The 19,710-nt window shown below is 48.6% G+C and overlaps 1 protein-coding gene across 16 annotated transcripts in view; it reads left to right on the top strand.

Moving 5' to 3' along the window:
• The window catches only part of CACNA1G (calcium voltage-gated channel subunit alpha1 G), a 147,739-nt gene that overhangs the window by 73,539 nt on the left and 54,490 nt on the right, over positions 1 to 19,710 (top strand). For 8 of the 16 annotated variants that reach the window (XM_054278728.1, XM_054278732.1, XM_054278741.1 and 5 more), the window contains exons 11-19: positions 6,132 to 6,283; positions 6,816 to 7,001; positions 8,100 to 8,214; positions 8,890 to 9,045; positions 13,300 to 13,368; positions 14,248 to 14,274; positions 16,124 to 16,217; positions 16,791 to 16,978; positions 17,391 to 17,837. In XM_054278728.1, coding sequence (XP_054134703.1) covers positions 6,132 to 6,283; positions 6,816 to 7,001; positions 8,100 to 8,214; positions 8,890 to 9,045; positions 13,300 to 13,368; positions 14,248 to 14,274; positions 16,124 to 16,217; positions 16,791 to 16,978; positions 17,391 to 17,837 — 1,434 coding nt within the window. The remainder of the gene's footprint in view (positions 1 to 6,131; positions 6,284 to 6,815; positions 7,002 to 8,099; positions 8,215 to 8,889; positions 9,046 to 13,299; positions 13,369 to 14,247; positions 14,275 to 16,123; positions 16,218 to 16,790; positions 16,979 to 17,390; positions 17,838 to 19,710) is intronic. The other 8 variants (XM_054278743.1, XM_054278731.1, XM_054278734.1 and 5 more) reach the window with 3 other exon arrangements.

Below are 19,710 nucleotides of genomic sequence, written 5' to 3'. Positions count from 1 at the left end.
ACCCCGATTAAGCATGGCTCAGGTTTGCTCTGCTGGACACAGGACAGTCGTTAAAGCTGATACCTTTTAAGGAACCCCAAAGACAATGAATGTCACTTCTGAAAATATGTGTGGATTGAGTTTCTATTTATAGTCACAAGCAGCTCCCGAGCCAACAGGAGCTGTATTTACTGAAGGGAGCTGAAGTGGTATTTTGGATGGTCGTGGCTCAGTGGGTGCACTGATACAAGGGGTTTATGTGGATACGATAGGGGCCGTGCATGGAGAAGGCTTGTGGGTTGAATGAGGACACAGCCATGAGCTATCAGTCATGGGGAACTGAGCGTGGGAGAGGGCAAAGACAGGGCACCTCATTTTGTTAATTAAGAGCTGCTTCTGTTGGTGAGAATTTCTTGCATTTTGCCCCAGGACTTGTGGTCTGGCTTCTGTTCTGGGGTGGACCTGGTGTGTGTCTGCACCCACAGGGAGGGTGGAGAGGATCTTAACAGAGCAGTGTTAAGTTGAAAATCCTATCTTTGTGTGACCCATTTGATTTTCTTTCTTATGTATATATATTAGAAATCTGCAAGTGATGAGTCAGTAAAATGTTGTTGGTGTTTCCTGTGAAATAGCTGAGGTCGCTATTTTCTTTCTGTGTTATTTTTCCTAGTTGCCATGGTAATGATTTCAGAAAGGTCTTATTCTTGCAGCACTTTGAATGGGTTAGAAGTTTTCACGGTCTTCTGGATACTCTCACAGCAGCAGAGCAATATCTCAAAGATATCCCTTGGGATCAGGAGGGATCTGCCTCCTGGCTGGTTGTCCCATCCCTCGCTCTGCGCTGCGGTGAGACAGAGTGGGTTTTTCTGTTTTAATGTTAGCAAGACAGAGAGGAAGGACCCTGGGGTGCTTCTGTTCTTTTGTGTTGGCATCCCAGGACCAGGGGCTGGACAAGATCAGGCTTGCCTGCATCCTGGAGCTCATTGTCTGGACAAGGGGAGTGTGGGATGGATGGATATGTGCCAGCCATACCACGGCACTGGGTGCAGGTCTGATGATGATGATGAAGATGATGAAGACCCTGTGCCCTAAATGGGTCACAGCTGGAGGAAGGCAGGAGTTGGAAGCCTTGCAGGCTCTGGGCACTGTTTGCTGGGGCACTTGGTTGCACTTCATGCAGCAGCAGGGCTCGTTTTTCAGAAATTGGGGAACACAGACCCTGGGGCTGGCACGGCCTTCTTCCCTACTCAGTGCCCACAGCCTTGCTTGCTCAGCAGCACCTTGGAGCCCTGCGTGCAGGGAGAAGAGGCATGTGCCCGCATAGAAATGGAGTGTGCCACTTCTACCATTGAGCTTCTACTCAACTTTGAGAATTAGGGGGGGGAAAAGAGAAAGAAGGGCATTACAGCCTATTTCTGAGTGCCAGAAAAGGGCAAGGTGCTGGTCCAGCTTTGAGATACCTCTTGAGGCACTCTGGGGACATCTTCCCTTGCTTCCTGCCATGCCCCCTGGCAGTGCCCTGGCTGGTGCCAGACAGCCCTGCCTGTTTGCTGCAGACAGGTGCAGGGAGCGTGCCCTCCTGGCTGCCACTCCTTCCTCCTGCCAGGCAGGATCAGCTCTGGGTGGGTGCCCAGGCTCGCATCCTCCTGCTGCCCCAGCGATGCTCCGTGTGTTTTGAGCAGCACTGCCCTGTCTGCTCTGATTTCTTGTGCTGCCACAACTTGTCAGTGTGCTGTTTGGTACATCAACAAATCGACACTACACAAACAGAAGGCTAACAGGGAATGATTTATCCAGGACAACATATCTGTGTGTCCAGCAAAGTAAGATGTCCTGTAAACAAAATTCAGTATTTACTGAGGGCTCATCGGCAGAGCTGGTGTTTTGTACCACAGTTGAATTACACTTGGATCTCGCTCTTTCTGTGTGTTGCTTGTTTAATCATAGGATGCTTTCCTTTTAATTAGGCACTGCTGCTACTGATGAGAGAATTAGCAGACTCTTCTTTTAATGGAGAAGCTGAGGCTGTGGCAGCTGTGCTGTAATGGGGGTGGTGGGCAGAGGCTTCGTGCAGCATAGAAACCCCAGGCTCTGCACCTCAGTTTCTGCTTCCGGAAAAATGTCTTTTTTAGGGTGGTCCTGGAAGGTTTTTTCCCCCCCACAATATATCATTTAGCCAAAGGAAGGATGTTACTTCCCCCAGCTGCTGTGTTGTGGCCCTCAGAGAGAAAATCTGAGTGATTTTGCCAGCTGTTTTCCTCCCAGCCCAGTGAGGATCCATGGAGCTGGTTGTGTGCCAGGAGTCAGTGATTCTCTCAGGTGCATCATGTCTAGAGCTGGTCGATCGTGTTTTGATTAGACAGTTATTGTCAGAAAATGGCAGTTTATCACATTTGAAGCTGGCTGTGGGAGAGGAGCAGTTTCAGTGGACTGGCCTCAAAAACCCCCCAACTTTATTGGAGTTTGTTGTCTGAGGTGTTTGAAATGTCCAGCTGGGGGTTTAGCTCCCTAATGGTTCCCATTGGTTTCCCAATGACAGTTGGGGAACAAAAAGTTCCATGTTCTTCTTCAAGCTGGCTTTTATTTATGTTGGTTTTTTTTTAAATTTTGGTTGATTTACAGTACAGAGCAAAGGGATAAAGGAATGGGGAGTGAAATAGCGGGAAGAACCTCCAAGATTTTGTGCATTGTGTCTTAATTTCCCAAGTTTGAAATTTTGAATTCTTGTTTGGGATGGATTGATAATTTCAATTCCCATGGGAGACAAAATCATGTTCCTGCTGTACTGTAATGATGTCTCAGGAAAGAGATCTCAGACATATTTGTGATTTCTCTAGAGTAGAAGCATCTTATAAAGAACCTTATTATCTTATACATCTATGGCTGAATGAAAATCCCATAGCTGGCATTCTTAGAAGGGTTTGAATCCCCACAGCTTGGCTGAGATTCCCCAGGGCAGGATCATGATCACAGCCCCCCGCTCTTGGTACAAATAAATCCCAGTGGTGTCATGGCAGGGGTCCCCCATGGACCAGCTGCAGCTCTGTGTCCCTTGAAAGGGATGATGAGCTGCTTCAAGGGACTCATGGGCTGCCCTGGGGACCCCTGAGTGGGACTGAGGGTCTTGAGGGGATGCCCTGCTTCACAGATGGCTGTGAAATCCCCCAAGTAATTTGCATCACCCCATCTCAACTGTTTAGGGATGTGTGGTTTCCCGAGGCAAGCTAACTCAGCGGATTTCAGCCAGGTCAGAGTGGGATGTTCTTCCAGTAGATGCTCAAATTAACCAGCCCAGCAGAGCTCCAGGCTGCTCTGGATCTTCTCTTCTCTTTTCCTGGATGGATGACATGGAAGTTTTCCCTTTCTCTTTCAATCCAGTTTGACCAATTAGTTTTTTGGATATTAATTCTCACCTCTGGTTCAGGAGTACCCGCTCTTCATTTTTATTATGTCTGCCCAGTGTGTCAGATATTGAAAACTGTTTCCTGCAAGAGAAGTGGAAAAGAGTGTGTGGAGGAGGAGTAGGAGGGCAGGCAGCTTTTTTGGGGTGAAGTAATGGGAGGCAGGTACATTTTTGGCTGCTATGCCAGCACAGGTTGACCCATAGCCCTCACAAGCCAGTGCCAGGGCTATTTGGGTGTTGGGTATCTCCTGAGTTGGATGGTCTGGGAGGGAAATTTCATGGGCCAGAAGGGTCACAGCCCCTCCAGTGTGTGCTGAGGATCCTGGGAGAGTTGCAGTGTAAGTGCTGCTCCCCCCCTGCCTTCCCACATCGCCCAGCTATGCCCTGCCAGCACCTCCCACCTGGATTTGCACATTCCAACATCTCTGACCAGAGAGCGCCCATGAAGTCCAAAGTTTCATTAATCCATGCTATTAACATGTCATCCCTTTCCAGGGCTGTTGGATTTTCCATGTCAGCCCCCACGAGGAAGGGATGTTGTGGCTGTGGGAGATGTTGGGCGAGGGGTTTAACTGGGTTGGGCCTGTGGCTCCGGTTGGATTTCACTGTACCACTGCAGAGAGGGAAGAGAGGGTGGAAATCACCCTTCAGGGTCCAGGTTAGTGGTGCTGATGGATGAGAAGGAAAGCTTCCAGGAACGCATCTCCTTTCCAGCTGTATCACTGCAGTATCACTAATAACAGCACAGAGCCTCAGCACTGAGGCACTCATGAATGAGTTGGCATTTTTTTGTGAGTAATGTAGAATTGTAGCTATTTCAAATTGTCCTGAGGTGCAGCTTGACATATAAGTTCTTGGCCTATTTATTACCCTGTGTCTGAGTGTTCCCATAGGTATTATGGCATTAAACCATGGCTGAATTTAATATTGGGAGCTGCCACGTTTGTATTTTAGCTGTAGATCAGTGGCAGATGATTTGGGCTGTGTGCACGATGTGTTTGGCAAACTCTAGCCAAGGGATCTGTTCTTCAGCAAGGATGTTTGAGGTATAAGTTGTGTTCAACACCCTCTTTTTTTTACTTTTTTATTACATTTTCTTTTAAATGCTGCTGTTTCCTGCTTTGCTATCCTGTGTCATCACAAGCTCCTGCCAATATCCGTGCAGGGATATTATCCGTGCAAGTCCTCAGGGATTCACTACTATGTTGAGATAACATCGCACCGATTTGTTTCCCCATCTACCCTCAAGCTGGGTTGGAGGAGCTTGAGCTGCAAAGGCTGGACCTGGCTAGTTTAACTCTTGGAAAAATATTTGAATGCTTCCATGGATTTATCTGTGGTTTTTGCCAGCATGTATTTATGAACCCCTTGGTCACTGTGGTTTTTTGAGACACTGAAGCACGGTTGACCAAGTGTTGATCCTGCCCCTGAGGCCTCTACTCTCGTGGTTGCCATCATGTCAGGGTTGGGCCACCTCAAGTCAAACCCTACAGCCTGTGCTGTGTTGTGGCAGCTCCTGGTCTGTCACAGGAAGTTTTTGGCCAGTCATGAATGTCTCTCATGTAAGTGGAAGGTGCTGCCAACTGCATGTGTTGCACATTGTCTTCTGCTCATAGTGTAGTGCAGTGTATGCACATCTGGCCATAACCCACCATGGTTATGGTCCAGGCATCTAAAGCCACATCGGTGGTTATAAGTTAGACCAGCCAGTGCCCAACTAGCCCAGGGGAGCCTAGCAGCCCCTGTGTGTGAGGTGTGAGGTGTGAGGTGAGCTGTGCCAGCCCACGGCCGTGCGCCACCTCAGCGCTGCTGATGTGACCCCACCACCACCTGCCAGCAGGATGTCAGCTTCTGGTTTTAATGAAGCCTTTCAGCAGAAACAAGCAGCTGCAACTGTGTCTTGGGGTTAAATGGGGGGAAGTGATCTTGTATGGTGATTCTGTCCTTGCCACTGACTGATCCCACACTGGCTACACCACTGGGTTTTGTCTTCTGCCATATGTTTTCCAATAATGCCTGCCCTCCTGCTGGGGAAACTGAAGCACTGGGCATCTGCAGGCATTGTTGGGAACCCTCTGTGAAACATGCTAAAAAAACATTAAAGGTATTAATTTAGGTCTAAGACTACCAGGGGTCTGTTTGATAAGTTTTTGTGGTTTTTTCATTCCTCTATTTTCAGATTGCCTGTCTGGAATGCCAGCATTGGGCCCTTCCTCAGTTGCAGATTTGGGGCCACTTGATAATGAGATTTCTTTTGAGTAATGAGATTTTTTTTGGAGCCATTCTGGTTATATCACCTCAGATCTCTGCTTTTGAAAAATGTTGGCTCAAATCTTTTGATGAGCTACTAAATAAAAAGACAGGCCCTAAAGGGATATTTATGTGAGAAAATGGCCTGACTTTCCCTTCTGCATAAGGAGAATCAGTGTGGGGGATGTCAAAGCATTAAGCCTCAGTACATGGCACTTCTGCCTGAACCTCCTGAGGTGGTACTAAAGCTCTGATTAACGTGAAGTCCGTGTCCTGATTTACCAGCTGAATTTACAATGGACTTCTAAACCTTAAACACTCTGAAAGTATTTTCCTTCCATCTCCTGGGCTTTGAGTGAGCTGTTGCCGTTTTCTCACCACATCATTAGCATCAGTATTCTTGCACTTGTAGTATTGGGGCTTGTTGTGTTTTCATGTGTGATTTTTGGATACGGAGCTGGCTGTTTGTTTTTTCAATTTCCTCCTCTTCTTTCCCCAGCCGGAGGAACTTACCAATGCCCTGGAGATCAGCAACATCGTCTTCACAAGCCTCTTTGCCCTGGAGATGCTGTTGAAAGTCCTTGTTTATGGTCCTTTTGGCTACATTAAGAATCCATACAACATCTTTGATGGGATCATTGTGGTGATTAGGTACAAACCTTGAGCTTTCTTTATGTGTGCTTCTCCTCATTTGGGTGTTTAATTAAACAGAAAGTAATGGAGAGTTGGCATAAATACCTTCCTGTGACACTTTACACTTCTCTCTCTAATTAATGCACTTAGGCACGATTGCTAATACATATCTTGGGATTATTTTACGGTCATTTTAGAGAGAGGCTCAAGCAGAAAGCTATCAGTCCCAATGTCCTGGGACAGTCTGGGATCCAAATGGCACAACCAGTGCCCAATTAAGTATCTCTGTTTTTTTGGCACATGGAAAGGCTAAAATTGCCCCTGCAGCTGCAGTCACTGATTTCTAGGCGTATTTTTGACATTCAAGTAGGGCTCTGCTCTTTGCAAGCCTGGACAGAGTCCAGATCTCTATGAGCATGGGCATCACATCTCTGCCCACTTTCCTTCTCTCTTCTCTCTGAATTTCACCTTCCCTTCCCTGCCCCTCCGCTGGGCCTTTACAATTAGGCTTTGTCTGTCAGCTTGCAGTGACATTTTCTGTCCTCCTCAGCGTGTGGGAGATCGTGGGCCAGCAGGGCGGGGGGCTCTCGGTCCTGCGCACCTTCCGTCTCATGCGGGTGTTGAAGCTGGTCCGCTTCATGCCAGCCCTGCAACGCCAGCTCGTTGTCCTCATGAAGACCATGGACAATGTGGCCACCTTCTGCATGCTGCTGATGCTCTTCATCTTCATCTTTAGGTGAGTGTTTCCAGTTCCCTGTCCTGAGCATGCTCTGGGTTTTTAGATGGGATCCTGTGGTGGGATGAGGAGGGGGCAGAGTCCGTGCCAGAATATGGCTGAGCTGAACGGTCCCAGGAGCAGCATTGCTGGCTGTGGTTTGCTGCCGTAAATTCTCTCAGTCAGCCAGATGAGATTTCTTTGCAAAATGGTTTACAAAGAAGATCTTTCAGGCTGGATGATTCCTTGACATCACCACAAGACGGCAATCCCGTTACTTACCAACTATCAGAAAGCTTGGTGATAAAAATATTGCCAAGAAGAGGATGATGTTCCCAAAGGAATGTCATGGTGGTGCTTGTGTTTTTTCATGGCCTTGTCTTCAGACAAGTAGAAATGTTAGAAACACCGTTGGGGTAGCTCTGTATTTTTAGATTTTGAGAAGAGTTGTTCTCTTTCTACAGCCAGCTGTGGTGTTTGAGCAATGCAGGCACTGGGAAGGCTGACGAGAGACAGTCTCTTCCAGGGTATAATGTCCTTTCTTCCAGTGAGACTCCAAAACTGCCATTTGCAGGCGTGGTACTCAGTAGAGCTGTAAATAATTTGATTATTCAGGTTACTAGCAGAGAGCAGGGAAAAGCAGATTATTCTTTTAGTATCTATCCATAATGAAAGGTATTCTGTTCTTCTGTCAAAATTGAAAAAGCTGTTTCGAGTCCCCTGATATGTCTTATTCAGGCATTTCACAGAAACCCTTTTTGTCTTCCTAATTCAGTTGAAGCATATTTTGCTGAAAATGTGTCATTGCAAAACAGAAAGTCAAAACATTTTGTTTAGAAAATGTTGAAAGACAATGTTTTGACTTACAAAAAATGAAGCAGAAGAAAAACAAGGAGCAGGCATACTTTTTGGTTGAAACTCCTTGACAGATTTGACCTAAATTCACGACTGATTTGCGTGATCTCAAGGCGTGTTTTTCAGCGAACAAAGGATCCATCTTTTTTAAAAAAGCATAAAAAGGAATAGCTCAGGTGAAATCAGGAGAGAGTCGCCCTGCTGTATGATTACTGACTTGTGTGGTGGTCTTATTGTTGAGCCCCTGCTTCCTGTCATTTGCAGCATCCTGGGCATGCACCTCTTTGGCTGCAAGTTCGCTTCAGAGCGGGATGGCGACACTCTGCCTGACAGGAAGAACTTTGACTCCTTGCTCTGGGCCATCGTCACTGTTTTCCAGGTACAAAATGGAAAATACAACTGATGGGCGTTTTGAGACTGCAAAGACTGGGGTTGTTTTCCAATGCATCTGAGAGAGTTTAGTGAAGCCCCATGCCATGGAAAGAAGATGACCCAAAACCACACGTGCAGGTTTATGGGGGCTTTTGGACTGTTTTCCAGCCTAAATCAGGACCCTGGTGAGGAGGGGCTGCCAAGTCAGGAGGCTCTTGTGTTTGCAGGGTATGGACCGGGTGGGTGAAAGTAAATATAGAGGGAAGAGATGGAAAGGAGATCAGGACCATTTGTAGTGGTATTTTGACAAATAATGGAATCTTATTTAAAGCTGATATGTGCAGGGTTTTGTTCTAGCAGCTCTGGGCCCTCTAACCCTGGGATCTGTGGAGGACTTTCAGTCATTCTGGCTGACCAAAGGAAAGGTCTGACCAGTGTGATGTTATCCTCCCTTATGGCTGTCCCTGGATATGGGGGACAGGGCAATTTGCACAAGGTCCTTGCTGGTGGTTGGGAATCTCTGGTTCTCTCTCTTCTCTGGCTCAGAAGGGATTTATCCTCTTGTGGTTACAGCTACAGTGGAAACCCTAAAAGCAGGATGCTTGTCTGGCCTATCCAGAGTGTGGATACCCAGCATGCTATCCTCCAGTATCTCCACAGTCCTGATACTCTTCCTCTGCAGATTTTGACGCAGGAAGACTGGAACAAGGTCCTTTACAATGGCATGGCCTCCACCTCATCCTGGGCTGCTCTCTACTTCATCGCTCTCATGACGTTTGGGAATTATGTTCTCTTTAATCTGCTGGTGGCCATCCTGGTAGAGGGTTTCCAGACAGAGGTAATGTCCTTGTGCTTGTGCCTTTGCTTTCTTTTCAAGTTTTAGGACCTCCAGATCCTGGAATCTGATTTCTGAGGTGGACAGCAATACCTTGACAGAAGTGGTATGGGAAAAAAGTGGGGTAAAATATTAGGTCTTCTTGTTTTTTTTACTTTTTTTGTTCCCGTAGCCATGGTGCAATTAAATACAGCAAACCCTCTAAATGAAGGGCTTAAATGAAAGGCATTGTTAGCATTAATGCAGGAGTGGGAATTGAGGTGTGAGTCAGGCACTGCGGATGGGATCACTGCTATGACAGTCTCTTTGAAACAGTTTTCACCGTGTTTGTCATCCAGATTAAAGGCCCCTCCTGAAAACTTACATAGGCTGGTAAGAGATTAGTGACACGATTATCTTTTTTCATGGTATGCATTCATGGAGCTCTTCCAATTTCCAGCCCTGCAATGCTCTGCGTATTTTAAGGTACATGATTTCTGGTCTGTGCCATCTGCTTTGTCACAATGGGAGCTTCCACGAGACATCCTGCATTGCTGGAGGCTTTGAGGGGGCATGTAGGCTTGAGCTCAACCTTTTTCTCCATCCTACTGCCAATCCAACTCTCCAGCTTGGTGTGGGTGTGCAGGGGTACCCCTAGTACCCCTCAGAGTGGGGACCTGTGATGCTCACCTGCTGCTTGCAGAAATTTTCCAACTGTTCAAGAACACCCATAAGGGGAGGGGACCCCTATACCCTGTCTGGGGCATTGGTTGGAGGGGTAAATACAACCTAAAACTCCTCCCTAGGAGCTTATATGGGCTGTGCTTCTGCACACTATCTCTGATTTTTTAAAGCATTCTGGGATGAATAAATATTTGAGTTTTGTTGCATGTGTATTATGATATCCTGCCACCCTACAAACAGAACAGTTTTTATTATCATTATTGTTTTTGAAGTTTGGAGTTAAATTAATGGAGTCATACCAGGACATAGCAAGAATAATTTTTTTCTTTTGTATCGTCTCTTTCTCTCCGTGATGGTACTTTTCTTTTTTAATTGTTATTGTTGTAGCTGTTTCTGTCTGTAAATGTCCCCCACCATTCAGCCAAAGGGACAATCACTGCTGGGTTCTCTCAAAGAGCAAAATGTTCCTTTGCTCAGTCTCTCAAACACCAAAAATGTTCCCTTGCCCAAGTGAGAAGAGGTACAAAGCTCCTTGTCTGTTCCTGGTGACAGCTTCGAAACCCAAACTTTGTTCAGTCTGGCAAATTGATCTTTGAAGGTCACCAGCTCAGGAGATCATCTGGATCTCTGTACCCACTATGCAGAGAAAAGATGCAGCCTTTAAATGCAGCAGCCCATTTGCCAGCCTCTGGCCCTTAAGGGAGGCTGACTCCTCTGCTCCTTGGCTTGTCTGGTTTACCATGCAGGAGATGCTCCTGCTCCACCACTGCAGCACGCTTCTTCCTGGGCAGCAAATTATCCCTTGCCTGGTGGCCAGCTGTGCCATGGTGCAACTCCCTGAAAAGACACGTTCTGCCTTAATGCCTTGTGGTTTTATTCCAGTAACGATGTCCTTGAGGGTATGGCTCCCCTGGAGCCAGGGAAGTGCCTGCAGCACTCCTCAAATTTGCTCTTGGCTGTTTTCTGCAGCCGGGCTGCCCCATCAACTGCCCCCATGTCTCCACTGCCAGAGCAGCACTGGGCTTGTCCAAGGCAGCTCCAGGGTATCTGTGTAAGCTGAAATGTGCTTTAAGTGCTGTGTAAATGAGGGAGGAGCCTGGGATTTGGGACAGCAATGGGACAGCCTGAAGCCAGTGATGCCCATGCCAGTGCTGAGGCGAGCACAGGAACCAGGAACCAGTGCAGCCCCCAAATACCAAACCCAGGCTGTCAGTTCTGCTCTGCCCTGACAATTTTAACAAACTCACACCATATACCTATGATCTGTGACTCTGATTACATTGCTATTTTATATCTCAGGCTTTAATGATAGCTTTTTAATAATAATCTTCCTTCCACATCCTTGTTATTCTGAGTTCTCTATATTCATCCAGTAAGGTGCAATAGCGCCAAGCAACCCAGGTTTCCTGCAGCAGACTGGGAGTGAATGTCTCTGGAGGTCAGGCTCCAGGTCTGGCCTTGCTGCTTTATGTTTATTCAGCTTTGATGGTGTGTAGCTTTGTGAACAGATCACATTCTGGTTTTTGCAAGCCAGCACAGAGGATCCTCTCCTAAGCAGAATTAATAGAGAGATCATCTCTCGCTGTAAACCCCAGCGTCTGCTGCCCGTGTCTGCACTTGACTCTTCTGAGTTGAGTTTGTTGCGGTTTTTTTCTGTTCTCCTTCAGATTTCTGGGCTGAAACACAATCCTGGGGCTGCTGCCTTTATCTCCCTGGTCCTTGAGTACCTTTCCTCAATCCACAAACACGTCGTTAATTTTAGTGCATGGCTTTGCAGCCCCGGTTGCCAGGCAGCAGATGACTATAAGCAGCTGAAAAACTAAAAGGGCCTCTTCCAAACTTTAAATACAGGGCAGTATATTTTGCAGGATTGAGGTGGAGGGGGTTTCCCCCCCATTTTTTCCTTTAATTTGGAATTAATTCCTTTAATTTGGGATGTTTCATTTAACCAGCTTCTCTCATGACTGTGCAAAAGGCACAGGCAGGACTTTTTGCCGTGTGGTTATTTTTGACTGCACGTTCCCTGATTGGATTGGACCCTGGTGTTGATGGGGGGAAGGTGAGCAGGGGACTCTGTTTGATTGAGCTGCTAACTGGAAATTACTGCGTGACCCCTCTGGTGCCTGCCTTGGAGATGTCTCTCTGAAGCAAGGAATGACTCCTCTTAGTCAGGCATAAAGCTCCTCTCCTGAGGGAATTCCTAACAGTGTTATCTCCAAGGTGTATTCTTCCATTGGTAATCCTCCCAGTTTGTGTCCTGTTGTGCCCATCCGTCCTCGCTCGTGGGTTTGATCCTTTCTGTCCTTTGTGCCCTGCTCCCTCCCTGGCACCCCAGGTCCTGCAGCCTCTCCATCCTTTTCTCTGCAGGACACTACTTGCTCTCTAGAGGTAGCATCCTTGGGGAAATGCAGATGTTCAACTTCTTCTGAGCTTTCACGAAGGGAACAGTCCCTCCTCCTGCAGGGGGGATTTTGGATGGTGTTTTTCTTGCACCCCTTGCCTATTGCATTCCTATCGGCTTCAGTGGGATTTTCCTTGTGAAAGGAAAATTTCCATCTTTTCCCTTTCAATGGCTTTTCCATGTCTCTCTCTGTTACAAGCAAAGACTTTAAGTTAAGTGTCCATCGCATTGCAGGCAAGTCCTTAAACTCTTCATCCCAGCCTAGGCTGGGATGAGTTTTGTAACAATTTAGCAATCAGAAAAAAGAAAAAAAGTCATTTTTTGTAACAATTTTAACAATCAGAAAAAAAGATCCATTGCCGTGTAGGCAAGAAATTCAGCTGGTGGGATAAATTGTGCCCTACTGCTTCAGCGTGGAACCTCTTGTTGCCCCATGGGGCAGGACCAGGCACTGCCACACTGCTGAAAAATGCTGAGGAATACTGGGAGAGCCACCCCTGAGCAAGGGGAAACACAACAAGGTGGAAAATGATGTCTGTTTTCCAAATGGGCAGGGAAAGGCTGGCTTCTGGTGCTGTGAAATGTTGGGGTCATGTGTGTTGCAAAATTTCCCAGGATGGGGCTGTGTCCCCCTGGCTGCAGACCCCTGATTTAAACTGCTGATTCAAATGGGCGTTTCCACTGACAGGACTGAGCACGGATCTGAACTCACAGCAGACTGTGTCTCTCCTGAAACTAGGTATTTCACCTGCAAGAGCACTGATATTATGTTAATCAAACATTCATTAAAAACCTCCATTGCTGCTTAATGAAGGCATAATAAATAAAGATGCTATTATACAGCTGCAAAAAAAAATCATGTTTTCAATAATTAGCTGGTGTTTCATTAGCACAATTATCACTTAGGAGCTGAAGCAAGCTCTGTTCTAAACACTTAATTTAAAGGGTGTAAGGCTGGTCCCTTCAAAGGGCTTCTTTCTACCTGAGATCCCACTCTCTCCCTGTGCTGAGTGGAATGGATCCAGTGCCTGGCTCTCCATTGTAGCCACACACTGCCCTCCTCCCCCTTCCCTTCTGCTTCCCTGCCTCTTCTCCTGTGTTTTTTGATTCCCCACTCAGTCCTGCTGTTGAAACTGAAAATTGAACCCCGCCTTCCCCTTCCTCCCTCTTCCTTCCCCCCATTTCTCCTTCAGGAGATGTCCAAGCGAGAAGAAGCGAGTGGGCAGTTAAGCTGTATTCAGCTGCCTGTCGACTCGTCGGGGGTACGTACGGCGCATCCCACCGCCACCGTGCTTGTCTCTCTCGTGGTCACACTCTGTGGTGCTGTTCTCATAGTAGCTGTCATTCTTTTGGGGTCTATTTGAGTGTTTTGGAAGTGTTTTTTTGGGGTTTTTTTTGTTCCTTTTTGTCACCCTCATTGTTGAGTCAGCCCTGATTTTAAGTCCCTTCCTTCTCTGAGAGGGACCCAGGTAAATTAAGGTGGGTGCTTCCAAGTGGCTGATGTGGCTCCAGCCAGCAGGTCCTTCTGACCCCTTTCTGGATGCCTGCCCTGGGGAAGGCTCCCCAAGAGATGTTACAGCCTCTCCATGGCACAGTCACATCCCAGGGACCTCCCTGAGGATGAGGATGGTCATGCTGATTGCAGGGCATGCGTGCCGAGGCTCCCTCATGCAGGTGGGGGAGGATGCCTAGGAGTGAAGGGACCTGGAATCAAACCTGTTTTGATAGGTGTGTGTGTGTTGATGTGTGTGTGGGAGTCCTGTGCTCTGCAGGACAGGGTAAGACAGCAGCAGTTGCACTGTGGGAATGCTGAGATTGCCGGCGCAGTGCTCATTACAGGATGTGAAATGGTCCTGTTCGCGTCCGAGGAAGCTGTGGATCTCTGAAGCACAGCACACCACAAACCTCACCCTTCTGCCAAACTCATCTCTCTTTTTACCACTCACTTCCCTTTCTTTTGTCTTTTCCAAGAAGCCTGGCTTTTCCTCAGCCCAAAAGCCCTTTCCCCTTGTATCCCAGTGTGTCAGTCCCTTTCGGTACAGGCTGGTTTAGTTGTCGTACTGCCTGGCCCAGCTTGGCATTATCTCATTTCCCAAAAGGATTTTAACTCCCTCTTCTCTCATAACCCCTTTTCTATCCAGAAAGGCAAACTGGGAGTGCAAGAACAGGTAACGGGCAGCAGCACCAGCTGCGAGATGTTTGCCTGCACCGTCCCGAGTCTGGCACGTGGTGTTTGGGAGGGGATGCTCACTGCCCTCACACGTGGGGTTTGGTGCTGGGGAAGGGGGTGGGAAATCCCCACATAGCTCTGCCTTTCTGTCTTGGCACACATCTCATTGTGCCCCCTTAAAACTTTCCTTAGGGCTGCTGAAGAGCACTCCAGGAATACAAATAATGCAAAATTCTTCCCAGTATTTATTTATTTTTAATAACCCATCAGGGAGAATGAGTAATTCCTGGCAGGCCTGCTGACAGGCTGAGCTGGGAGCCTCTGTGGGGAGCATACCTGGAGCCAGCTGGAGCCCCTGCTCACACAGAGACTGGATCTGGCTCCAGCAAAGCTCAAGCCAGGCTGACTTTACTGCTCCCCCTTGCAAGGTGCATTCCTGACCTTCTCAGACTGCATCCTGCAGGAGGAGCTTCCCTGAAAAGCACAGAAGTCCGGAATCCTCAGGGTATATTTGAGCCAACACTTCATGTCACACTCTCTTTTGCCTTAAAAATATCTTTGAGTGTCTGGCCTGCCTGGAAAAAATATCTTTAATAGTTTAGTGACCCCACACTAAATATGGGAGGAGTATTGGGGCTCATCCCTCTGGGGTTTTACTTAATAATGAGGTATGGGGCACTGACATGTGTTGGATTCATCTCTTCCTTCTGTCCCAGGCTGGGGTCCTTCTGAGATTTTGCAATCAATGGGTACCCTAGCACCAAACCTCAGCAGTGCTGGCCAGGGCTCCTGTGGACGCAGCTTAGCCTTGGTGGGGTTTTCTGGGGCTCCTGGGCTCTCACTGCTGAAGTGAGGATATGCTTGGCTTTTCCCATCCCAGCATCTTCCCCCACCTTCCCACCTCTTCTCCATTGTGCCAGGGCTTGGTGCCCTTTGCCAGAGCAGTGGTTTCAGCCATGAATCCTCCTCTTTTTGGATGGGTATCAGTCCTTCTGGCGAGCACCTCTGCCCCTCTTAGGTGTATCCTAACTATACCACACCCTAAGTGCCTTTCTGCAGTGCCAATGGACAGAATCAGGGTCTGTGCCACAGGACGGAGCAAGAACCCAGGCACCACACAGAGAACAATGATCAACATCATCTTCCTCTGCCTGAGGATGGGTACCTGTCAGAGGAGACAGGCCTCGCTCAACCACCAATGTTTGAAATGAGACAGCAGAATTTAAACTTCCCAAATGATCCAGCATAAATCCCAAAACTCCTGCTCCTCTTGTGTGTGGCAGCTGCGAGGGAAAGGGTCCCTCATGGCAGTCGATGTTGGGTTCTGCCCTCTGGATCCTCTCTATGCTGATGGGGCGTCCATGGACACGTCACTTTTTCCATGTTGGGAGTTTGGGGTCTGTTGTGCCCTTTCTGAACCCTGGATTGCTCCACCAAAGCATCACTGGAAAGAGCCACACCCAGAGACTTTTAGGTGTATAAATTCAGAGAGATTAGTAGGATCATCTTTTGTCCACAAATTGTTCATCAATATTGGTCCTTCCCTGACATCTGCCACATATGCAATTACATCAGCAAAAATTAAGCAATAGTTTGGTTTTTCTCCTGATCCCTTTCTGGGACCGTGTTCAGAGCCAGAGGCAATCCATCTTCCTGATAGGAGGTTAATTAGTCTGTGGTATAAACCTGTGCATGCATCATTTTGTGGAAGGTGATGTTGCATCGTGGTACCAAGTTCAGTGGATCTGTAAGGTGTGGTGTTGGACACGGGAATCCATATTTGCAGAGGGCTGTCCGTGCACTGTGGCCGCTCAGCCTCCTTGCTGAAGCCTTTTGTTTCGCTCCAGGGTGATGCTTCCAAGTCTGATTCCGAGGGGGATCTCTTCCCCCACAGCCTGGAAGAGGAGGGAGAACCTAAGAAAAACTTGTCAAATCCAGCCTGTGAGTAATAACCGTGGAAGGACAGGGCCTTCCACAGAAACCTTGCTTTGCAGTGAAAAACAGTGTGTCCAAAAGGAAAAACCCCTCCTGGAGGGATTGCTGTAGTCCCAGTTGTGTCATGCTTGACTTTGCAGCAGGCTTGGGGTGGGATTGTGGGATGCAGGCAGGGAGAGACATGACTGCATTTGAACTGTTAATTTCCCCATTAAGGACTGGGCTTGAGGGGTGTCTCTGCTGGAGGAGTTTGGAGAAAGAGGATGGAGCAGGTGGGCAGGAAGTTCCCAGGGCTGGAGTTGGTGGGTGTTAATTGGAGGTTGAGGGGGCAGCAGGTGACATTTTGGGTGTGCTGTCCTCTGCCGTTGTTACCTGATCCCATTGACACCCGATCCCATTCCTGTTTGACATCCCCCTGCTGGGCTGAACGACCCAGTTCTCCGCAAGGGCTTTTTGGCCCACATCTCCCTGATGCTCAGAGCGGAGCCTTCCCTGCGCAGCAGCTTTGCCTGCCCACGAGCAGGCTGTCGGTGTTCCCCCTTGAGGTGAGACGCCTAAAAACCCGCTCGTGTCTTCCAGTGATGGCCCTGAGCGAGCACCCGGAGCTGAAGAAGAGCCTGACCCCGCCGCTCATCATCCACACGGCCGCCACGCCGATGCCCATGCCCAAGAGCGCCGCGTTCGGGGACGCGGCTCAGGGCTTCGAGTCCCGCCGGGCCAGCGGCGTCTGCACGGACCCCGGTGCCGCCCACGAGCTCAAGTCCCCGGTACTCGCATCCCCTCGCCCTGCGGGTGTTCGTGGGGCTGTCCGTCCATGGGGCTGTCTGTCCGTGGGGCTGTCTGTCCATGGGCCTGTCCGTCCGTGGGCCTGTCCGTCCGTGGGGCTGTCCGTCCGTGGGGCTGTCTGTCCATGGGGCTGTCCGTCCGTGGGCCTGTCCGTCCGTGGGGCTGTCTGTCCGTAGGGCTGTCCGTCCCATGGGGCTGTCCGTCCGTGGGGCTGTCTGTCCGTGGGGCTGTCCGTCCGTGGGGCTGTCTGTCCGTGGGGCTGTCCGTCCGTGGCGTTGTCTGTCCGTCCGTGGCGTTGTCTGTCCGTCCGTGGGGCTGTCCGTCTGTCCGTCCCGCCGGCCTGGGGCGGGTGGCCCGGCTCTGATGCGCTCCCTGTCGCTGTCCTCCCCGCAGCCCAGCGCCCGCAGCTCCCCGCACAGCCCCTGGCGGGCCGGCAGCGCCTGGAACAGCCGCCGCTCCAGCTGGAACAGCCTCGGCCGCGCCCCCAGCCTCAAGCGCCGGGCGCAGAGCGGCGAGCGCCGCTCCCTCCTGTCCGGGGAGGGCAAGGAGAGCTCCGAGGAAGGCGACAGCTCGGATGAGGAGCGCTCCAGCCGGGCCGGCAGCTTCAATGGCTCTTTGCCGCACCGCATGGAGTCGCTGGAAACGAAAGGGTCCTTTGACCTCCAGGACACCCTGCAGGTGCCTTCCCTGTATCGGACCAGCAGCATGCACAGCACCAGAACGTCTGTCTCTGAGCACCAGGACTGCAATGGGAGGACATCTCCGGGGCTGCCGCTGCACCAGCTCCACCTGGATGAGCCCCACCAGGATGGTGATGACGGCGATGATGAAGGAAGCGTGGTAAGGAAGTGCCACGTGCTCGTTTTGGGCTTTATGACTTGTCAAAACAAAGCTTGGCACTGTCTCGGGGTGCACATGTGAGTGCAAGAGATATCAGGTCTCACCATCACCACGAGACCAGACAAGAGTCACCCAGAAGGTCTCTAGGCAGTGGATGCTCTCAGAAATGGGATTGGTATCTAAGTATTACATGCAGTATCATATGGCTTATGATGGAGACATAAGGGCAAAACTGTCCAGATTCCACTAAATCATGCAGAGTGAAGGCTATTTGAAATATATGCTTTTATGGGTTAGTTTTTGTTGTTTTGTTGTTTTTTTTTTTTTTTTGTTTTGGTTTGGTTTGGTTTTTTGTTTGTTTGTTTGTTTGGGGTTTTTTGGTTTTTGTGGTTTTTGTTTTTGTTTTTGTTTTTTGTTTTTTGTTTTTGTTTTTTTTAAGCAAAACAGGTAAGTCTCCCTGCTTTCCAACTGTTATTCAGTTTTCTGCCCCCACACCAGCAGCAGAAAACTTCTATAGGCAAAGAAAGAGCATGGCTTGGTCCCCCATTCCCATGGCAGAATTAGTGCCAATGGTGGTAATTTCAGAGGCTCTGCATTAATTTCCATCTGAAGAGGCATTTCACTAACGAGTGTCTCTTTCACAGGCCTGAAAATTGTCATTTAGGAAATACAAGCTGAAAAGAGTGCAAATGCAGGGAAGGGATCAGGGTTCCTGGTCCTTTTTTCAGATGGATGTTTGTATCTCAAATGGAGAAAAGGGGAATCTGGCTGCTTTTCCGAAGTTGTTTGCCTGACTGGCAGAATGGGGCTTGAGTTGGGCACAAGGGTATCACAGTTCTGGCTGTCATATGTGCATTGGGGCCAGTTTTGGAGTGTTTCCTGCTTGTCCCAGGTTATCTCTTTGTTTGATTATACCTTGTTCCCAGATTTTAAAGGTGTGATGGTCTGATGTGTCATCCCCAGGGGTAGCTGTTTCTTTTGGGGGAGTAGATGGGGTTTGGCTAGAGACATGATGGTAGCAGGGGCTGTTCTGAGAACAGGAAAGCTGCAGATTTGGACATGATTTTACTCTTTTTCTCTGACTTTATTGAATGAAATTGGAATTGGGACCATGTGAAGGGATGTGAAAGGTGGCATTGACTCCAGAGTCCTCTGTTCCTTACGGGAGGAGAAGGAGAGTTAGTGCTGGCAGAACAGAGTCACTCAGCTGTGAACAGCCTTTGCAAAAAGCCATTATCCCATTACATCTCCAGCGTGGATCCTCAGCCTGGATTTTTACTCATTGTCTTAACCTGATTTTTAACTTCCATAAAATAAATTGAATTTTTAAGAAAGGGAGCAGTAATTATTTTTGGAAAATTCCCCACTATTAGAGGTGTGGAAGAGACCATGCTCCTGATTGCTTGCTGTGAATTTTTTTTCTCATGCTCCAACATCTGCTTACCTGGTGCAATCATCCCACCAGTCCCTTCAGGATCAAAAGCCAGCAGTGCCCCTTGGGCTGGGCATGGTGTGATGAGATGTGTCCCTCCTCTCCCAGCCAGTGCTTACAATGAACCATTGAATGAGATTTTTAATTTTTATCATCTGTTTTTAGCATGAACCAAACATCATCCTCTGTGTACTGGGGTCAGGCCATGGAGGGTATAACCACCTTAATATCCTCCCGTGGAATGGTCAGGAGCAAATGCCAAGAGGAAGAATTGACAGAATAAGGGAAATAAATTGTGTCCTAGCCCATGGGATAGCCACAACTGGGATACCTGCAGCTAGCTGGTGCCTTTCCCATGCTCTGAAATATGCCTTCCCTGCAAATCAGTAAACCAGACGGATGAGAAGATATTGCTTAGATTAGAAAAATGAGTCCCCAGGC

This window comes from Melozone crissalis, unplaced genomic scaffold (genome assembly GCF_028551555.1).
Source record: "Melozone crissalis strain CALT ecotype California unplaced genomic scaffold, PUWL_Pcris_2 ptg000026l_1, whole genome shotgun sequence".
Lineage (NCBI taxonomy): Eukaryota > Metazoa > Chordata > Aves > Passeriformes > Passerellidae > Melozone > Melozone crissalis.
The sequence above is the reverse complement of the archived record's forward strand: the minus strand, read 5'-3'. Positions and strand labels throughout refer to the sequence as shown.